Below are 23,326 nucleotides of genomic sequence, written 5' to 3'. Positions count from 1 at the left end.
TTATGGTAATCGGTGAGACGAGTCCTAGAGGATCAAAACATTGTGATACCTCTGACAGTAAACTACGTTTAGTGAGTGTACTGCATGATTTGATTTATTGTTTATCCGTAAGGCAGCGACAGCGGCAACAGGAACCTTGTCCTCTATTTTTACTTCTACCTGAGGTTCCCAGCAGCCCAGTGATGACCTAATAACCAGCTAAGGACTCCTAACATCAAAGGTGAGAGCAGTAATAACACGAGGAAAACTTGTGTGTACTGCCAGCCAGGACACAACCCTCATCACCCACCGGCACCACCACAACACACGACAGACAACAACAAACATGGCCGCCGCTACAGTCCAAGATAACTCCTTCCCAGTATTTGATGTCAAGAAGATCACCGACCCAGAAATAGCTAAACTCCTTATGATTCAGAACCAAACGATCACCAAACTAACTCAAGAAATGCAGGAACTAAAGGCTAGCAATGCAGATTACCTCAACAAGATCACTGCTCTAGAACATAAACTAGACACTCTAGAACAACAAAGCAACACCCACACCCGGTCCCTAGACACCATCAACACTCTAAAAGACCAAGTCACCCTACTTACTACCAACATTACAGAGGAAAGATCAAGAGTGGACCAACAACTTGCCAATGTCATAACCAACTTCCAAGACCATAATGACCAACAGCAGCTATCTGACGCTGTTGTAGTTAACAGCAAACATCTCCCACCCACAGTCACCCAAGAGACCTGCATGGAGACCACCCTACAGCTTATCAAGGACCACCTTCGCCTTAACATACGTAGTGATGACCTAAAGGATTGCAAACTGATGGGCTACCAAGCAGGTAAAAAAACAGTGCTGTTAAAATTCCAAACTAGCCTACAAAGAAACAACCTACTAAAAACATCTATTTCTATGAAAACTGATGTTTACGTCAATGAGTGCCTTACCAAAACGAGACAAAACCTTCTTTATCGGCTAAGAAAATTACGCTATGCCCAAAAAATCCACCAGTGCTTTGTGAGGGATGGAAAAATCGCAGTTAGGAAACAGCCCACTGGGAAGAGATACTTCATCTCTACAGAACATGACCTTAAAACATTCCTAAGTGAGGCTGGACTAACAGAATCAGAGTAAAGTGCAGATAATACCCATAGTCCACCGTTAGTGTTATATTGTCATAAATTTGTGCCCCCCTAAAATTCTAATACCCCAACTACTTTTGATTGTCATTGTTGTATTCAACGACCATTCTACCTCATAGTCTTAATTGTGTTTAATATCTACAGAATCTATCTCCTTTTTTACAACTTACCACATCACTGTTCCATCTTATTTTATTATAAACTAACCATAACTTGTCTTCAATAATTCTACCTCACTTTAAAAAATACTCAATTGCCCAATTTTATTCTAAATCCCTATTATTGCCCAATTTTACTTTAAACTATATTGATCAAACTTATTGTAAACTTCTTTTATTGACCATTTTATTCTATACTTTTTTAAACTAGTATTTTCAACTACAACTTTTATATTATCCTGTCTACCATCTTACTAGCATATTATAACCAAGTCATTGCCATTTTTATTTTTATCATTTTTTTTTTTATTATTCTTTTGCTACCTTAATTTGTGTATTTTATCCTGTCAATTTAAATCTAATTATACTCTAATTCTTGTAAACAACTTATATAAGACCTTAGTGCAATTACAATTGAGAGTCTTGTGCCTTTATTATATTATTAGATTAATCACAGTTTTACTCTAGCTCATTCTAGCTCAATACATAGTCAGACCATAGTGCAATTACTAGTGAGAGACTGGTGCTATTTGTAATTTGTATTTTTATATTATTAGACTAAACCTAGTTGTACTATAGCTCTTTCTAGCTCAATACATAGTCAATACCAAATTCATATTAGACCATAGTGCAATTACTAGTGAGAGACTGCTATTTTTAATTTGTGCTATTTTTAATTTAGTAATACCAAATTTTATATTATTAGATTAAATTTGTATTTTTATATTATTAGATTAAACCTATTGTACTATAGCTCATTCTAGCTCAAAACATAGACTCCACAAAAGTCATTATATTAGACCTTAGTGCAATTACAAGTGAGAGTCTTGTTCTATTTTTAATTTGTATTTTTATATTACTAGTTTATACCTAGTTGTACTTTAGTTCATTCCAGCACAACACATAGACAACATCAACTTCATTATGTGTAGTAGTGACTATACTCTACATGACCAAAATACTCTAGCTATATACTTGTCCAAACTTCCCACCACTACAGATATCAGTACTAGAACTCAACACACAACTCAGGATATAAATAACCATAATTTAAACCTAGAAGATGATTGATCACGTTGACCCTGATCTAAACCTCCATAATCTGACACCCAATCAAAACCTATTGGAAAGTAACTGCCTTTATTACACAGCATCACAAGCCAGCACTATCCTAAACAATGCTAAAAGTCTATCAGTACTTAACTACAACATCAGGTCCTTAAGCAAACACTATGATGACCTCCTAGCACTCCTTGAATCACTAAAGACACCCTTCTCCTGCATTATTCTTACTGAGACCTGGCTTAAGCAGGACACAATAGATATCTACCCTCTACCAGGATACACAGCAATTCACAACTGCAGACCAAACCAAGTTGGGGGTGGTATTGCAATCTATTACTCTAACCAATTATCTTGTATTAGCACCACTTGCTTTAGTGATGAATATGGGGAATACATTTTTGCTAATTTTACTGTAAAAAACCTTAAGACGCCTATAACAATCGGTGCCATTTACCGGATACCCCACACAAACATCCCAAATTTCAGTGAGAAATTAAAGTCACTAATAACAAACAGACAAATGAATAAGCACCACCTTCTCTTAGCTGGAGACTTCAACATCAACCTTGGCTTACTAGATGATCAGCCTGTAACTGATTTCATCAACAATATGAACAACACACTTCTCATACCAACAATAACTAAACCAACCAGGCTCACTGAGACAAGTGCAACCATAATAGACCACATATGGACCAATATACTAGCCCCCCTTAAATCAGGGATAATCACAGATAGCACTACAGACCACTACCCTACCTTCCTCCTGACAAACATTAGTAAACCACCACTTGAATACAACAAAGTCTCATTTAGACTCCATGACGAGGCCTCAATAAGGAAGTTCACAGCTGACCTAGAGACTGTTGACTGGCCTACAGAATTCTCCAAGGCCAATGGTATTGATGACTGGACAGACATTTTTCTTAACAAATTACTTAGACTATACAACAAACATTGTCCTATAAAAACGAAACAGATCACAAACAAACGGCTTGGTTGCCCATGGCTAACCAGCACCATTCTGAAATCCATTGACAAGAAACACCAATATGAAAAGCAATATAGACAGGGCTTAATACACAAAGATATTCTTAAACACTATTCATCAGTCCTCACCAAAGTAATAAAGAAAGCCAAACAACTATACTACTCCAGTAGATTCACAGACACTAGAGGAGATATAAAAAAGACCTGGAAAACACTCTCTCAGATTCTAGGGACCCACAAACTGAGAAAAAACAAGAATATTGTCCTAACTAAACCTAATGAAACACCACTACATCCCACTGACACAGCTAACAAGATAAACGACTTCTTCTCAACCATAGGATCTAATCTCGCCAATAAAATCCCACATACCAATGCCCATGCCGGGGACTACCTAGATGGGAATTTCCCAAATTCCTTCTATCTTGCTCCAACTGAGCCCACGGAAGTCACCGAGATTATAAAGTCACTTAAAAATAACTCAGGGAATCTGTCTCATGTCCCACCATTACTGTACAAGCGAGCGGCCCATGTCCTTTCGCATGCTATTTCATTACTTTTTAACAAGTCACTAGAAACTAGCACCTTCCCGAAACTACTCAAGATGGCAAGGGTTACACCAATACATAAAGGTGGTGACCCTACAGACTTAAACAACTATAGGCCAATATCAAACTTACCATTGCTATCCAAAATCTTTGAGAAACTCGTGCACAGGAGACTGTATTCATTTATAACGTCACAAAACATACTCAACCCCTGCCAATTTGGATTCAGGAAAAATAAAAGCACTAATGATGCAATCATAAAAATGCTAGATCTGCTTTACACAGCATTGGAAAATAAGGAATATCCACTAGGAATTTTTATTGACCTAAGAAAAGCTTTTGACACAGTAGACCACGACATCCTACTCCACAAACTTGACCACTACGGTATAAGAGGCCATGCGCTTGCTTATTTCAAATCTTACCTTACTAATAGGTATCAGTATGTCACCATTAAAGACACAGCATCAACAACACGGCCACTTGATACTGGAGTTCCGCAGGGAAGTGTCCTTGGTCCCCTGCTCTTCCTCATATACATCAATGATCTTCCAAACATATCCCAACACCTGAAACCCATTCTCTTTGCTGACGACACGACTTATGTCATCTCTCACCCTAATCTTGCCACCCTCAACACCATTGTTAATGAGGAGCTGATCAAAATATCGACTTGGATGACAGCCAATAAACTTACGCTTAACACTGACAAAACCTACTATATTATGTTTGGTAGCAGAGCAGGAGATGCACAAATTAACATTAAGATCGACAACACTCTAATTACCAGGCATAATGAGGGCAAATTCCTAGGCCTATACCTTGACAACAACCTGAATTTCAGCACCCATATCCAACACATAACCAAAAAAGTATCCAAAACGGTTGGGATCCTCTCCAAGATACGATACTACGTGCCGCAAAATGCCCTTCTCACACTATACCACTCACTTATTTATCCATACCTCACCTATGCTATTTGTGCTTGGGGATCAACTGCAGCAACACACCTAAAGCCAATAATAACCCAACAAAAAGCCGCAGTAAGAATAATCACTAAATCCCATCCCTGGCAACACACCCCCCCACTCTTCATAGATCTAAACTTACTCCCTGTTCAGTACATCCACACTACTGTGCAATCTACATCTACAGGACCTTAAATTCCAATATTAATCTTGACCTAAAACACTTTCTTGATAGTTGTGACAGAACCCGCAGGCATACCACCAGACACAAACATCTCTACGACATTCCCCGTGTCCGACTAAACCTTTACAAAAATTCAATGTATGTCAAAGGCCCTAAAATCTGGAACACCCTACCTGAGAACTCTAGAACTGCAGACACATTCATCACCTTCAAAACTACCATTAGAAAACATCTTATCTCCCTGATACACCCTGTCAACTAACTACACGAATACCACCTGGTGGTTCACACTTACACTCACTCACCCATTTGACCATAAACAGAAATATTAATCTCAATCTTAAAATAATGAATCCTAGTGATACTCCAATACTGAAACTATGTACTGTGCCAAAACAAAAGCATTCACATTGCTAAACTCACAAACTAGTATTTAGTCACTTAGCCATAATACCAACTTACCTCATAATTTTGTAATATTCTAAACTTAAGAATTTAAAATAAGTCTGCCCGAAATGCCTAGCCATGCTAGGCGTTCTAGTGGTACACTCTGTAATCATTATTTTACTACATGTAAACCACACAACAACCAAATTCTGTAAACTCAGCATTGTAATCCTTATAGAGAATAAACTTTGAATTGTGGTACTGTTCTGACCTTCAAGGGTGCTACCCTGGCCTTTGAAGTAATTAGTGTACTTCCTTCAGCATTACTCATGTAAGCTACAGTGCCATAACCTCTGGTTGACACTTCACAGAACACATGTAATGTGTACTTGTTTCCCTCTTGACCTATTTGTCTAGGAAATTTAATTTGATGAAGTTGCTTAAACTCCCTGGATATTTCATCCCATGCTTGACTCATTTCTAGAGGCAAGTTCTCATCCCATCCAATTTTGAGCTTCCATGCATCTTGCATAAGTATTTTACCCTTTATTGTAATTGGTGAAACAAGTCCTAGAGGATCAAAACATTGTGATACCTCTGACAGTAAACTACGTTTAGCGAGTGTACTGCATGATTTATTGTTTATCCTTTTGAGACTCAAAGTATCTTCCTGTGTGTTCCAATTAAGTCCCAGCATATTGTTGCAATCAGGAATTTCAGCTTCGGGGAAATCTTCTTTGATAAGTTCCCTTAATTGCTTTGAATTTGTATTCCACATCCTTAGAGGCATATTTGCTTCTTTCATCTCCTTGTTAGCTTCTCTGTATAAGGATTTCAAATCCTCCTCTTTATTCACAGTACCTTGAAGATTGTCCACATAGAAACTTTTCTTTAAGATTTCTCTGAAGGGACTTTCAGATTTCTTCAAATGTGTATTGAGAGTAGCTTCTAGTAAGAATGGAGAGGATGTTGCACCAAACAATACTGATTTGAAATGATAAGTTTTCACAGGACTTTGAGGATCATGTGGATTTTCAGGCCACAAGAATCGGGTATAATCTCTATCTATTTCTTGTAGTCCTACTCTTAAGAAAGCCTTGGAAATATCAGCCATGTAGGCATATGGGTTTGTGCGAAATTTCATAAGCACGTCTCCAAGCTTCTCAGTTAGTGAGGGTCCGGTCATCAGACAGTCATTAAGACTTGCTACATCTTTATTTCCACGTGCGCTGCAATTATATACAACACGTAGTGGAGTGGTTTCAGAATCTTTTCTGACTCCATGGTGCGGGAGATAATGAGCGTCTGTCTTCACCTTATCTTCAACTATTTCCTCAATGAATTTATTGTCCAACTGTTCTTGTATGATATTATCATAGACAGTCAGTAGCTCCGGATTCTTCCTGAGCTCATGTATTTGTGCTTTCATCTGTCCGAAAGCCATGCGATAATTGTTAGGCAGATGTGGTGGATTTAATTTCCATGGTAACCTAACCCAATACTGTCCATCTTTATATTTGACAGTGTCCAAATATTGGTTATAAGTCTGAGACTCTTGTGGGCTTGGTTTATTTACATCAATACCTATTGCATCTAAATCCCACAACTTATCAACTGGTTCATTAATTTCTTCCAGTAATGATAATTTTTGCTGTGGTACATGATCAGTGGTTATTCTTGTAACTAGTACATTTTCCACTGAATCAATATCAGCTTCTTTCCCACTTTGAGAGGGAATGGGACCACATATCATGTGGCCTCCTGCTGTTTTCAGCAAGTGAACATCATGTTTACTTACTATATTTTGCACAAAACAGTGATAATAATCACTTCCAATGATTAAATCAATTGGACTAATTGTGTCCATCTGTATGTCAGGACAGGCTAACTTGAGCTTAGCTGCTTTCAGTGCTGCAACTGTTTCTTTTAATCCCTGGATTTGCATAGACTTAGGCAAATCATCTACTACCACAACTTCTACTGTCTTTTTCCTGTTTCCTAGACCAACAGTGATTCTGGCTAGGTCATATGTCTGTTTACCAGAATTGTGGAAAAAAACAGCTATATCTAACTGTATTTTGGCATAGGGTTGTTTATTCAGTTTCTGCAACACTTTTCTTCTTATGAAGGACCTTTGTGAGCCTTGATCAAATAGTGTTAGCACATTGATTTTGTGTAATTTATTAGATAACTCAACTCGAGCTATCGGGAGAGCAGTTGCTTTAAACTTATCTCTCACATTTAATGCTGTTGCTTGTTGACTTCCTGATTCTGTGGAAGTCTTCTGCTGTTCAGCAAAAGTATTTGGGCATAATGCTGTATGATGCATACCCTTGCTTTTAAAACACTTCTTCAGTGTGCATTTACCTCCCTTGTGTTCACCTAAACACTTGATGCACCTTTTCAGCTGATGAACACGTTGTTTACGTGCCTCCACTGATGTGTATTGACTACAATACTGTGCCCAATGTGTTCCATCACAAAGTACACATTTTGGAGTACATTTATGTGCGACAGTTTGTTTACTGTTGTATTCACAGCTTGATAAATGCCTATATGGGATTTCCCATTCAGTGGTTTAGTGGGAGTAGGTATACTCTTTTTATACAGAGTTGAAGGTTTATTATCCACGAGATTTGTGGATTTTTCATCTTGTCTCATTGCTTGCATGCATGAAACTATTGTTTGTAAACCATTGCTAATTTCCTCACAAGTGAAATAGCGTTTATTGAACATAATATTTAATCATTCAATAGTTTGTGGTGACAACTTATCTTGTACAATACCGCTGATAAACCAATCACATTGCCTTAGATCATATTTAGCACCTAGAGATCTGAGACTATTGTCTGTGATTCTAAATGCCTGTAAGTCTGAAAAACAATGTTTGGGTGGCTTCAAGCTTGATATTAAGACTGCATGTCTAACTCTGGCCTTGTCAGCATCAAAGTAATTGTCTGCTAAGACACGTAAGGCTATTTGATAATTGCCTTTAACCAAGAACTGCGCAGTCCCCCGTACTACAAGAAATTCGTAACCTACCTTGCTCTTGTAGCGTGAGCTATGGTGTTCTTCACACCTTCGACAGATATCAGTGACTTGATAGAAGCTGAAGTGTCCTTGGATGTTCACGTCTTCCATAGTCTAGGAATACGCACACTGGTACACTATGTTCAACAAGATTTGTCTTTATTGTCCACAATCTTATCACTAAAGAAGCTGATCACACTTCTCTTAAGTGTTTATTGTGTTTTGTGACACACTTTGTTCACACTAACGCACAGATCAGTGTTCTTTGTTGGTTATCCTGGCGTCAGTGTCACTCTCAGTAGAGTCAAGAGTAATCTGAAGACGCCACAGCGCCCCACGCCGTTACTCCCCTAGCACAAAGGAAAAGCTGACCTAGTACTTTTGCTTCCTTGCCACTTCCTCGATGAAGCAAAAGCAGAATGTTTGATTATTGCTGTCTTAAGCATAGACAACAATGTCCACTATCTTTGCTGGAAGTCCAAGCCCTTTGCACACAAAACCTTTACCCCCTCCCTCCAACCTTTCCTAGGCCGACCCCTAGTAGGCCCCGCCTTCCCTTCACTACAGATTTATACACTCTCGAAGTCTTTCTATTTTGTTCTATCCTCTCTTCATGTCCGAACCTCAACAACCCCTCCTCATCCCTCTGGATAATAGTTTTGGTAATCCCACACCTCCTCCTTATTTCAAAACTACGAATTCTCTGCATTATATTCACACCACACATTGCCCTCAGACATGACATCTCCACTGCCTCCAGCCTTCTCCTTGTTGCAACATTCATCACCCATGCTTCACACCCATATAAGAGCGTTGGTATAACTATACTCTCATACATTCCCCTCTTTGCTTCCACGGACAAAGTTCTTTGTCTCCACAGACTCCTAAGTGCACCACTCACCCTTTTCCCCTCATCAGTTCTATGATTCACCTCATCTTTCATAGACCCATCTGCTGACACGTCCACTCCTAAATATCTGAATACATTCACCTCCTCCATACTCTCTCCCTCCAATCTGATATCCAATCTTTCATCACCTAATCTTTTTGTTATCCTCATCACCTTACTCTTTCCTATATTCACTTTTAATTTTCTTCTTTTACATACCCTACCAAATTCATCCACCAACCTCTGCAACTTCTCTTCAGAATCTCCCAAAAGCACAGTGTCATCAGCAAAGAGCAACTGTGACAACTCCCACTTTGTGTTAGATTCTTTATCTTTTAACTCCACGCCTCTTGCCAAGACCCTCGCATTCACTTCTCTTACAACCCCATCTATAAATATATTGAACAACCATGGTGACATCACACATCCTTGTCTAAGGCCTACTTTTACTGGGAAATAATCTCCCTCTCTCCTACATACTCTAACCTGAGCCTCACTATCCTCGTAAAAACTCTTCACTGCTTTCAGTAACCTACCTCCTATTCCATACACCTGCAACATCTGCCACATTGCTCTCCTATCCACCTTGTCATATGCCTTTTCCAAATCCATAAATGCCACAAAAACCTCTTTACTCTTATCTAAATACTGTTCACCTATATGTTTCACTGTAAACACTTGGTCTACACACCCCCTACCTTTCCTAAAGCCTCCTTGTTCATCTGCTATCCTACTCTCCGTCTTACTCTTAATTCTTTCAATAATAACTCTACCATACACTTTACCAGGTATACTCAACAGACTTATTCCCCTATAATTTTTGCACTCTCTTTTGTCCCCTTTGCCTTTATACAAAGGAACTATGCATGCTCTCTGCCAATCCCTAGGTACCTTACCCTCTTCCATACATTTATTAAATAAAAGCACCAACCACTCCAAAACTATATCCCCACCTGCTTTTAACATTTCTATCTTTATCCCATCAATCCCGGCTGCCTTACCCCCTTTCATTTTACCTACTGCCTCACGAACTTCCCCCACACTCACAACTGGCTCTTCCTCACTCCTACAAGATGTTATTCCTCCTTGCCCTATACACGAAATCACAGCTTCCCTATCTTCATCAACATTTAACAATTCCTCAAAATATTCCCTCCATCTTCCCGATACCTCTAACTCTCCATTTAATAACTCTCCTCTCCTATTTTTAACTGTCAAATCCATTTGTTCCCTAGGCTTCCTCAACTTATTAATCTCACTCCAAAACTTTTTCTTATTTTCAACAAAATTTGTTGATAACATCTCACCCACTCTCTCATTTGCTCTCTTTTTACATTGCTTCACCACTCTCTTAACCTCTCTTTTTCTCTCCATATACTCTTCCCTCCTTGCATCACTTCTACTTTGCAAAAATCTCTTATATGCTAACCTTTTCTCCCTTACTACTCTCTTTACATTATCATTCTACCAATCCCTCTTCTTCCCTCCCGCACCCACTTTCCTCTAACCACAGACTTCTGCTGAACACTAACACTACATTCTTACACCTACCCCATACATCTATGACCCCATTGCCTATACTCTCACTAGCCTATCTATCCTCCAACAGTTGTTTATATCTTACCCTAATTGCCTCCTCCTTTAGTTTATTAACCTTCGTCTCTCTCTTACTTGTTGCTTCTATTTTCCTTGTATCCCATTTACCTTTTACTCTCACTGTAGGTACAACTAAAAAGTGATACGATATATCTGTGGCCCCTCTATTAACATGTACTTCCTGTAGTCTACTCCAAAGCCTTTTATCTACCAATACATAGTCCAACAAACTACTGTCATTACGCCCTACATCATATCTTGTATACTTATTTATCCTCTTTTTCTTAAAATATGTATTACCTGTAACCAAACCCCTTTCTATACAAAGTTCAGTCAAAGGGCCCCCATTATCATTTACACCTGGCACCCCAAACTTACCTACCACACCCTCTCTAAATGTTTCTCCTACTTTAAAATTTAGGTCCCGTACCACAATTACTCTCTCACTTGGTTCAAAAGTTCTTACACACTCGCTTAACATCTCCCAAAATCTCTCTCTCCTCTACACTCCTCTCTTCTCCAGGTGCATTCACACTTATTATGACCCAATTTTCGCATTCGACCCTTATTTTAATCCACATTATCTTTGAATTTATACATTTATATTCCCTCTTCTCCTTCCATAACTGATCCTTCAACATTATTGTTACCTCTTCCTTAGCTCTAACTCTCTCAGATACTCCTGACTTAATTCCATTTATTTCTTTTTATGATACATGATTCTATTATATTCCTGTCGACCATGGACTTGCTTAATACAACTTTCTCAGCCTTTTTAAAAATCAACTGGATGGTTAAAATCTCTCACATGAATAAAAAGATCATTAGAATCTTGTCCACTTTTAATGCTGTATTTATTTTGTTTTATTTTTAGTTCAAGACTTTTACCAGTGTGATCATAATGAACTTTATCACACATTTTACCAGGTATCCTCGAACGCAGGCGAGAAAGATACATAATAATATACACTTGGAAGGTCCTGGAGGGATTGGTACCAAACCTGCACACGAAAATCACTCCATATGAAAGCAAAAGACTCATTCTCCCAGTGAAAAGCAGGGGAGCCACAAGTACACTGAGAGACAACACAATAAGTGCCCGGGGCCCAAGATTGTTCAATTGCCTCCCAGCATACATAAGGGGGATTACCAAAAGACCCCTGGCTGTCTTCAAGAAGGCACTGGACAGGCACCTAAAGTCAGTGAGAGTTCCGGGGGTCAACGCCCCCGCGGCCCGGTCTGTGACCAGGCCTCCTGGTGGATCAGAGCCTGATCAACCAGGCTGTTACTGCTGGCTGCACGCAAACCAACGTACGAGCCACAGCCCGGCTGGTCAGGAACCGACTTTAGGTGCTTGTCCAGTGCCAGCTTGAAGACTGCCAGGGGTCTGTTGGTAATCCCCCTTATGTATGCTGGGAGGCAGTTGAACAGTCTCGGGCCCCTGACACTTATTGTATGGTCTCTTAACGTGCTAGTGACACCCCTGCTTTTCATTGGGGGGATGTTGCATCGTCTGCCAAGTCTTTTGCTTTCGTAGTGAGTGATTTTCGTGTGCAAGTTCGGTACTAGTCCCTCTAGGATTTTCCAGGTGTATATAATCATGTATCTCTCCCGCCTGCGTTCCAGGGAATACAGGTTTAGGAACCTCAAGCGCTCCCAGTAATTGAGGTGTTTTATCTCCGTTATGCGCGCCGTGAAGGTTCTCTGTACATTTTCTAGGTCAGCAATTTCACCTGCCTTGAAAGGTGCTGTTAGTGTGCAGCAATATTCCAGCCTAGATAGAACAAGTGACCTGAAGAGTGTCATCATGGGCTTGGCCTCCCTAGTTTTGAAGGTTCTCATTATCCATCCTGTCATTTTTCTAGCAGATGCGATTGATACAATGTTATGGTCCTTGAAGGTGAGATCCTCCGACATGATCACTCCCAGGTCTTTGACGTTGGTGTTTCGCTCTATTTTGTGGCCAGAATTTGTTTTGTACTCTGATGAAGATTTAATTTCCTCGTGTTTACCATATCTGAGTAATTGAAATTTCTCATCGTTGAACTTCATATTGTTTTCTGCAGCCCACTGAAAGATTTGGTTGATGTCCGCCTGGAGCCTTGCAGTGTCTGCAATGGAAGACACTGTCATGCAGATTCGGGTGTCATCTGCAAAGGAAGACACGGTGCTGTGGCTGACATCCTTGTCTATGTCGGATATGAGGATGAGGAACAAGATGGGAGCGAGTACTGTGCCTTGTGGAACAGAGCTTTTCACCGTAGCTGCCTCGGACTTTACTCTGTTGACGACTACTCTCTGTGTTCTGTTAGTGAGGAAATTATAGATCCATCGACCGACTTTTCCTGTTATTCCTTTAGCACGCATTTTGTGCGCTATTACGCCATGGTCACACTTGTCGAAGGCTTTTGCAAAGTCTGTATATATTACATCTGCATTCTTTTTGTCTTCTAGTGCATCTAGGACCTTGTCGTAGTGATCCAATAGTTGAGACAGACAGGAGCGACCTGTTCTAAACCCATGTTGCCCTGGGTTGTGTAACTGATGGGTTTCTAGATGGGTGGTGATCTTGCTTCTTAGGACCCTTTCAAAGATTTTTATGATATGGGATGTTAGTGCTATCGGTCTGTAGTTCTTTGCTGTTGCTTTACTGCCCCCTTTGTGGAGTGGGGCTATGTCTGTTGTTTTTAGTAACTGTGGGACGACCCCCGTGTCCATGCTCCCTCTCCATAGGATGGAAAAGGCTCGTGATAGGGGCTTCTTGCAGTTCTTGATGAACACGGAGTTCCATGAGTCTGGCCCTGGGGCAGAGTGCATGGGCATGTCATTTATCGCCTGTTCGAAGTCATTTGGCGTCAGGATAACATCGGATAGGCTTGTGTTAACCAAATTCTGTGGCTCTCTCATAAAAAATTCATTTTGATCTTCGACTCTCAGTCTGGTTAGCGGCTTGCTAAAAACTGAGTCATATTGGGACTTGAGTAGCTCACTCATTTCCTTGCTGTCATCTGTGTAGGACCCATCTTGTTTAAGTAGGGGCCCAATACTGGACGTTGTTCTCGACTTTGATTTGGCATAGGAGAAGAAATACTTTGGGTTTCTTTCGATTTCATTTATGGCTTTTAGTTCTTCCCGCGATTCCTGACTCCTATAAGATTCCTTTAGCTTAAGTTCGATGCTTGCTATTTCTCTGACCAGTGTCTCCCTACGCATTTCAGATATATTGACCTCTTTTAGCCGCTCTGTTATTCTTTTCCGTCGCCTGTAAAGGGAGCGCCTGTCTCTTTCTATTTTACATCTACTCCTCCTTTTTCTTAGAGGAATAAGCCTTGTGCATACATCGAGTGCCACCAAGTTAATCTGTTCTAGGCATAAGTTGGGGTCTGTGTTGCTTAGTATATCTTCCCAGCTTATATCGGTTAGGACTTGGTTTACTTGGTCCCACTTTATGTTTTTGTTATTGAAGTTGAATTTGGTGAATGCTCCCTCGTGACTAATCTCATTATGTCGGTCTGGGGCTCCACGCATACATGTCTGAACCTCAATTATGTTGTGATCTGAGTATATTGTTTTTGATATGGTGACATTTCTTATCAGATCATCATTGTTAGTGAAGATGAGGTCTAGTGTATTCTCCAGTCTAGTAGGCTCTATTATTTGCTGGTTTAAATTGAATTTTGTGCAGAGATTTAAAAGCTCGTGTGAGTGTGAGTTTTCATCAGAGCTGCCTCCTGGTGTTATTACTGCAACAATATTATTTGCTATATTCCTCCATTTTAGGTGCCTTAAGTTGAAATCCCCCAGGAGCAAGATGTTGGGTGCAGGAGCTGGAAGATTTTCCAGACAGTGGTCAATTTTTAACAGCTGTTCCTGGAATTGCTGGGATGTTGCATCCGGAGGCTTGTAGACTACCACAATGACTAGGTTTTGGTTCTCGACCTTTACTGCTAAAACTTCCACTACATCATTTGAGGCATTAAGCAGTTCTGTGCAAACAAGTGACTCTGCAATGTACAGGCCAACCCCCCCACCCCCTTTTGCCTGTTCACTCTGTCACATCTGTATAGGTTGTAACCTGGGATCCATATTTCGTTGTCCAAGTGATCCTTTATGTGGGTCTCAGTGAAAGCCGCGAACATTGCCTTTGCCTCTGCAAGCAGTCCACGGATGAAAGGTATTTTGTTGTTTGTTGCTGGCTTTAGACCCTGTATATTTGCAAAGAAGAATGTCATCAGACTGGTGGTATTGGTCAGATCACTGACAGTGATAAGGATGTGTGATTATGTAGAACAGGACGGTAAACTATGCACTATTGGGGTAACTAGTGACATGGTCCTCAGACAAACAGAGAAATTAAAACCTAACAGATCAACAGGCCCTGATGAGCTGTTTGCAAGGGTTTTCAAGGAATGTAAAGAGGAACTTAGCAAACCTTTGGCTAATCTTTTCAATATACCACTACAAACTGGCATAGTGACAGACAAGTGGAAAATGGCAAATTTAATACCTATTTACAAGGCAGGTGACAGGTCTTTAGCTTCGAACTATAGACAAATAAGCCTTACCTCCATAGTGGGAAAATTTATGGAATCAATAATTGCCGAAGCAATTCGTAGCCATCTTGAAAGGCATAGACTGATTATTCTCAGAACGGTTTTACAAAGGGGCGTTCCTGTCTTACGAATTTACTAACTTTTTTCACTAAGGTGTTTGAGGAGGTAGATCATGGTACTGAATATGATAATGTGTATTTGGACTTCAGTAAGGCTTTCGATAGAGTTCCACATCAGAGACTATTGAGGAAACTTAAGGCACACGGAATAGGACTAGAAATTTTTTCCTGGGTAGAGGCATGGCTGACAAATAGGCAGCAGAGAGTTTGCATAAATGGGGAGAAATCAGAATGGGGGCACGTCACAAGCGGTGTTGGGCCCCTTGTTGTTCACAATTTACATAAACGACATAGAAGAGGTAATAAATAGCGACATAAGCAAATTTGTTGATGGCACCAAAATAGGCCGTCCAATTCATTCTAATGAGAACATTAGAGCACTCCAGGATGATTTGAATAGACTGATGCAATGGTCGGAGAAGTGGCAGATGCAGTTTAATATAGGCAAATGCAAAGTTCTAAATGTTGGACAAGCAAATAACCATGCCATATATAAACTAAATAATCTTAACATTACTGATTGCGAAAAGTATTTAGGAGTTCTGGTTAGCAGTAATCTAAAACCAAGACAACAGTGCATTACTGTTCGCAATAAAGCTAACAGAATTCTTGGTTTCATATCTAGAAGTATAAATAATAGAAGTCCTCAGGTTGTTCTTCAACTCTATATATCCTTGGTTAGGCCTCATTTAGACTATGCTGCTCAGTTCTGGTCACTGTATTACAGAATGGATATAAATGCTCTGGAAAACGTACAGAGGAGGATGACAAAGATGATCCCATGTATCAGAAATCTTCCCTATGAGGATAGACTGAGGCCCTGAATCTGTACTCTCTCGAAAGGCGTAGAATTAGGGGGGATATGATTGAGGTGTTTATGACCAGAGCTTTGGTGAGATGGGTAAGGAAGAAGGATGGGTAAGGATGGAAATATTGGAAAAGGGTGGGAGGGGGTGAAGAGGTAGGATATAAAAGGTAAGTGGCCCAACCACTTTGGTGTAATTTAAAAAGTGTATGTGAATTGATAAGATATTCTTTAAGGGGTATAATACTAACCCATCAGAGTCACATAGATATAATAGGTATATAAGTACATGACTCTGAATTGGTAGTAGTTATACAAGTTGCAATTGCTTTTTTTTTTTTTTTTTTTTTTTTTTTTTTTTTTTTTTTTTTTTTTTTTTGTTTTTTTTTTTTTTTTTCGCGATTGCACAACGGATATTTATACGACAAGAAAGGCAATAATTTTCTGGCCAGTTTATAAGTTCGTGACAATAGCTTCTTAATGGTGGTGTCCAACAATAGTCAATAGCATAATTTTACATTAGAAAGTTATTTAAGATGTCTCCCTAATTGGGGGCGATGATTTTCTCAGTATACATAGAAGGGTTCTGGTGGTATCCAATCTTCTTCATCAGGTAAGTTGCTCAAAATCATGGGTCGAGGGTAATCATCTTTATGAATAAAACGACGAACCCTCTGTGGGAGAGTCATTCTTTGAGTCCTGTGAGGCGGAGTATTGATGGTGTAATCGGTGGTATTTATCACTTGTATAGGATGTTCTCTATCTGGCATGTATAGTTCTTGCATTGTATAAAGTTGTTTCTTTTTTAGGGTGTCAAGGCGTACATTTATGGCAGTAATATCTTGTTGTGTGTGTAAATCTGCCATTTTAACTCTGTCTCTCCTCCTGGTATCGGTAATAAAGCGAAGAGCTCTATTCTGGACCCTTTGTAACCGTAGCATGTTGGTCTTTGTTGTTAATGACATTGGGACACAAGGGTATTCGAGTATAGGTCTTATTATCATTTTATACAGATGTTTTTTGACATGTTGAGGGGCTTGATTGAATCGAAAGAGTCTGCTAAGACCGGCTTTGGCTGTGTTGATCTTTTTAGTTACATGAGATGTTGAGTGGAGCAGCCTGTCTATTTCATATCCCAAGATCTTGTTAGGGTTTCTAATGGCTACAGGTGTACCTCTGATGGAGATACCCCCTTTATCTTCGATGGTTGATGCAAAACATCCTATCGTGCTAACAAGGACCTTGTCAGGATTAGTCGTAATTCTCCATTTCTTCTCCCAATTAGATGTTCGACGAAGTTCAATATTCATTTTTTCTATGACTCTCTCATACTTGTATTTTCCTGTTACTGGAGTTGATGAGACGACATGAATAACATCATCTGCAAACTGTGTCACAATTGTGTCATTAAACTCTGGTTGAGGAAGGTCATTCACATAAATGTTAAACAGAAGTGGACTGAGACAAGAACCTTGTGGGACACCAGCCGTCGGTATAAAAGGTTCTGTCGACTTGCCATGAAAGGTGGGAATGATTTTTCTTTGAGTTAAGAAATTATAAATTACTCTGAGAAAAGTCCAGTTATGGTCTGGTAGGTCAATGAGTTTGTATATAAGGCCATCATGCCATAAGCTATCAAAAGCTTTATGAACATCTCTGGTGGCAATTAAGGCAAGATTGCCCTGCTGTTTTAGACTTGCTACAGTGTCAAAAATAACATTTATTGCATGATTGGTACCTCTATGTGTTCTAAAGCCAAATTGTTTTTCAGTAAACAAGTGATTAAACTCCATATAGTAATTCAATCTGTTGGAAATGACTTTCTCAAGAACTTTTCCAGTGACTTCAAGTAAAGATATAGGTCTATAGTTCCCAGGTTGGTGGATGTCTTTATTGGGCTTAGCAAGAAAGATCATCCTAGCAGTCTTAAAAACAACTGGAAAATGTCCTGAGGCCAAGATGGCATTAAAGATATTTACCAAGGACTGTTTGCAATTTCTAGGTAGGTACTTTATTTGTTTCATTGTTATTCCAGAGAGGCCAGGGGCTCTATTTCTCATTCTTCCAATAACCTGACTTATCTCTAGTAATGTAATAGGTCTAGTAAGCGGGTGGGTATCTTCAAGAGTTGAAGTATCGATGGTAGGTAGTGGTTGTAGATCATCCAAGTTCTCATCTCTCCATTCATTTACTAACTGATAATGATTATTATTAAATTGACGACTGTTATTGTGAGAGAGAATTTTCTCCCATACATCACCCATCAAATTAGCCTGGTCCTGTGGATCGTCAAGTTTAATTTCAACATCTTCATCATCCTCATCAGTGAAGGTATGAACTAGGTAGTTAGGAGCCTTGTGCTTTGCCCCTAAAAGTTGTCGGATCTTACTCCAAAATTTTGCTGGTTCACGTTTATATTGATTAGCTTGAAGAACTAGAAATTTCCATATGTCTCGTTTGTGTTGACTAATCATGTTAATTAATTCGTGCCTTAATCGGTGCAGTGTAGCTGCTGGTGGTTGTCGCGTTTGAAGATGCCTTCGACATTCTGCTTGATAATTTCTTAAAGTGTCTCTAATTTCTCTAGTAGGTTTATATTGTTGGTATATCTTTGTGGAAGCTAATTGGCAAGTTGCATTGGTAGCTTCAATTATTCGATTGTGCAGGGACCTGATTGCATCATCAATTGCACTGGAAGGTAGATTTTCCAAAGACACAATTTCATCCTCACCCAGATATGCCCTGAAGGGGTCAAATCCTAGGGTGTTAAGATTGGGTTTAGGAGTTACAGGTATTCTAAATGGAGAAGTTTGTAGTTGTATTATAACAGGGATATGGTCAGATCCTACATTTCCACCAGGAGATATACGACAGTGAAAGATGTCACAGTCTCTGTTTGTCAGTACTATATCTGGTGTTCCTGGATGAGGTCCAATGTACGATTTGAAGAATGGGCCTTGAAATGACAAGTTTCTAGCTGTCATGATATTAAAGAGTTGTTTTCCTTTTAAGTCACCCAGTGGAATACCAGCTCCACAGTTGAAGAGGGCAGGGTGATGAGCATTAAAATCTCCAGCTAGAATTGTTGGAATATTTCTGCTTAATATCCTATGTAGAGGAATTGACTCTATATATGGCTGTCTCGGGGGAAAATATCCAGTTCCTATCACTAGTTGTCCATGCGACGTTGTTAGTTCTATTGCAAGAATGTTATCTTCATCCACATGAATATTTTTAAATGTATATCCTAATTTAACCAAGATGGCTACACCACTAAAGGGTCCTCTCGATTTCTCCACAGTACAGTATCCACGTAATTTAATATGTTGATCAACTCTTGCAGCTGTCTCGTTCAAAAGTATAACATCGGGATTGTAGTTATGTAGTTCAACCTCAAGAAGGTAACGGTTATTAAAGAAATGTTGAACATTAAGTTGGAAAATTGTAATCCCCATTATTTCTTTTTCTTCGCTCGTACACTGCGTTCTGAACGCCTGCAAGTAATGTCATGTGTTGTATCTACACTATCCCTGCTGGACTCGTCAAGGGGAGGAGGGAACTTTTGCGTGGATGCTTGTGTATTAAAAATGCCATCATCTTCACTAGAGGCAGTAATATTAACAGACTCATTAGAATCGTTAGAGTCGTTAGAGTCATCATCATAAAACTGAGGTATGCTATTCTCAGTTTCAGGAAGCAGAGGCTCGTGAGAGTTAATGGGAGACTGTGTAGGCTCCAAGGGAATATTAGATAGGCAAGGTGAGTTACCTTGGGAAAGTTCCTGTTCAACAGGATCAGCTACAATAGCGGGAGAGTAGGCACCACTTTCTGGGGCATTGTTATGTTCAGGTGTTGACTTATCGGGTTGAGAGGAGTTGACAACCTGGGTTTGCGAGGAGGGCGATCCCTGGGCCAGGGATGACTTAGGCTTATTTTTAGATGTAGAGTATGGTACATACTTCTTGTTATGAGAAGGCTGGGTCATAATAGCCTTCACATTTTCAGGGATAGTGATGGGAGTGATCCCATTAGCCATTAACAGATCATTTAAAACCTGAGAGCAGAGTTGAATGTCACCACCTGCTATGTCTTTGGCCACCAAGTACATTAGTTGTGCTCTCGTTATATCCCCGTCTGTGGATACCTGAGACATATGAGATGCGACTGAACCTTGTTGTTGTGTCTGTTGTAAGTGAGGGTTAGATTGGGGCGCTCCAAGAGGGGCAGAATTCCAAACATTGGAACCATTGGTAGAGACCTGAGGAGTCCCACTTGATCCAGGCAGAGCTGGGAAGGAAGTTTGGGACATGGTTGGCGGTGCCTGGGGAGTGGTCTTCTTAGAAGTGGATAGTTTCTTGGCGTCAAGAATTTTCTGCATTTCCTTTTTTCTTTCAGGACAAATAGCAGAAACAGCATGATGTTTTCCATTACAGAGGACACATTTAGGTGTATTTTTATTGGTACAATCACGATACGAATGTTGGCCAGAGCAAATGCTACAAATTTGCCCTTGTGTACTGCATTTGTTGTTGTTATGACCAAAGGCATAACACTTGAAACATTGTGTCACACTGACAAAGCGTTCCAGAGAAATTTGGTCAGATGTACATCTGGTGCCAAAACATTTGAAGCCATTTTGACACACAAGTTTGGCCTCCTCAGGTGTCTCGAGTATTAATTTTAAAGTTACCTTATTGTTGTTGGGATTCGAGAATTTATGTGCTTCTACAGCCCTAAGGTCAGAATTCTCGGTATTAATGTTATCAACAATTTCATTAACAGTGCTGTGTTTCATAAAACTGTTGATTCTGGCCACAAACACAGTCCTCTGAGCTTGATAGCTGTCAGGTGCAACTGGGGTAACACCAGAAGTCTTCAGTTTATCCAAGACATCATGCTTTAGTAGTTGAAGTAACTCTTCTTCCGAAGAGAGGAGAAGTACTGCTCCAGCGTGGGTTTGAAAAACATCCACTGGAGCAACAGTTGAGTTGGAGCAAATACATTTGAGAATGTCTTTCATGGACATTTGATTTCCATCAATGCGTAATCTTACACGAATCCTCGCCATGATGCCTGGGAAGGAGCATCTGGCAGAGGAGTTGCTTAACAAAAAGGTATCTTTCCTTAATGTTAGCCTAACATCCTATTTCAGCTGACTTATGAAGGTCAGCCCCTAAGATAGCCTACCCTCGAGTAGTGAGGGGAAAGGGCCCAAGGCAAAGATCGGCTGGATTTTAAAAAACCACACGGGCTACCAGATGGTCAAAATGCCTTGTGTTAACTCGCCAAAGCGAAGTTGCCGAAAAAGAAGAAGATAGGACAGTCAGAAGGATAGCAATGTATGTAGTGTGTTAAGTGTGTGGGCCAGTGTTGATGTATGGGTGAGGGGAGGATGGGGAAGGATGGGGGGATGGGGATGAGAGGGGTGAACAAGCAAGCAAGTCACCGCCTTACCCTCTTGATGGGATGGGGCTCGAAGTGACTGCAAGCAAGTCTCCTCTCAGCTCTGGTGAAGAACTACTCAGGATAACCCAAGTAAATTCTCGAGCAACAGTGTTCAGAGTTGCTCAGCTGAAGAGCAGGAACGACGACGTCTTCTCTCCACGGTGGCTGGGCTGCCCTATTAAATCACCCACCTTGACGAATCCCAACAGCTGCAACTTCTACACCAAGGAACACCAATAAACAATACAGAAAGTGCAGCCAGAGTCATCAGCACTACCTGAACCAAATAAGAAGACAAAGACGTAAGTTTTAGTAAACTTTAATTAGGACAACTCTTCACTATGTAAAGTTCTATCAAGCATTGATTTGGCAGAAGTCTGTACAGAGTTTAAACATTTATAGGAAATTTCTTCTTTTATATGGACACACACTTTACTATGGGTTTAAGTGTAAAAGTGAAAAACGTGTGAAAAGTGTGAAAGTGAAAAAAGAGTAAATGTGAGGATACGTAAAAGCCGTAGGAACCAGACAGAGAAAATCAAGATAAATTCTAGTGTGATGTAGGTCATCTGTGCATGTAAGGTCAAAGGTTGACCTAACCAGCCAGTTGACCTACATCACAGAGCAGTATCAATTCTCTGTATCAATAGCCCTTTAACAGTATCAAGGCAATTGATAAATTATTTGTTAGTGAAATTTTTTTCTGTGTAATGGGTGATGTTAAAATCAAATTAAAAACCTTTGGCCTATCTGCACAGGACGGTCGGGTCTAAAATAAGAAATAAATCAGACATGAGTTAATGAACGCTGATTAAACTGAAGAATTTAGACTAATGTCTTCATGAAAAATAGGAAGAAATGCATTTGAAAGAGATCTGTTGCACCATCTTCTTGCTTCCCACAGAACATACAGTTGCGGGTGACGGTCGCTGAATACAACAGCGAGGGAGGTCCAGCCAGGTCGGTGGGGCACGTCATCGTGGGCACACAGGCCACCGGCAAGGCTCTCTCACACTGGAACCAGATGATGTCCGCCCTCAGAAAGCCCATTGGCATGTGGCATCCGCTGAGACGGTAATACTCACTACAAGACCAGACCCCCAAGGTACTGGAAGGAACCCCAAAGCAAAGTTTAGTGAAAGGGAATAACAGAGTGGTGATGACGGTTGTTGCTTAGAGTATTGGTGGTAAGTGATATATATATATATATATATATATATATATATATATATATATATATATATATATATATATATATATATATATATATGTCGTGCCGAATAGGCAGAACTTGCGATCTTGGCTTAAATAGCAACGCTCATCTTGCCATATAGGACAAGTGAAAATTTGTGTATGCAATAATTTCGCCAAAATCATTCTGAACCTAACGAAAAAAATATATTTCACTGTGTTTGTTTAGTATTAAATTATTGTAAACAAATCTAA

At 39.9% G+C, this 23,326-nt stretch overlaps 1 protein-coding gene across 1 annotated transcript in view; it reads left to right on the top strand.

Moving 5' to 3' along the window:
• Positions 1-23,068, top strand: part of LOC128684100 (synaptotagmin-12-like) — a gene marked incomplete at its 5' end in the record, with an annotated part of 31,453 nt that extends 8,385 nt beyond the window's left edge. The window contains one exon of the mRNA XM_070081239.1: positions 22,752-23,068. Coding sequence (XP_069937340.1) covers positions 22,752-22,958 — 207 coding nt within the window. The remainder of the gene's footprint in view (positions 1-22,751) is intronic.
• Between the last annotated feature and the right edge of the window lie 258 nt (positions 23,069-23,326).

This window comes from Cherax quadricarinatus, unplaced genomic scaffold (assembly GCF_038502225.1).
Source record: "Cherax quadricarinatus isolate ZL_2023a unplaced genomic scaffold, ASM3850222v1 Contig2040, whole genome shotgun sequence".
Classification (NCBI taxonomy): Eukaryota; Metazoa; Arthropoda; class Malacostraca; order Decapoda; family Parastacidae; genus Cherax; species Cherax quadricarinatus.
This window is presented reverse-complemented; position numbering and strand designations above follow the sequence as displayed.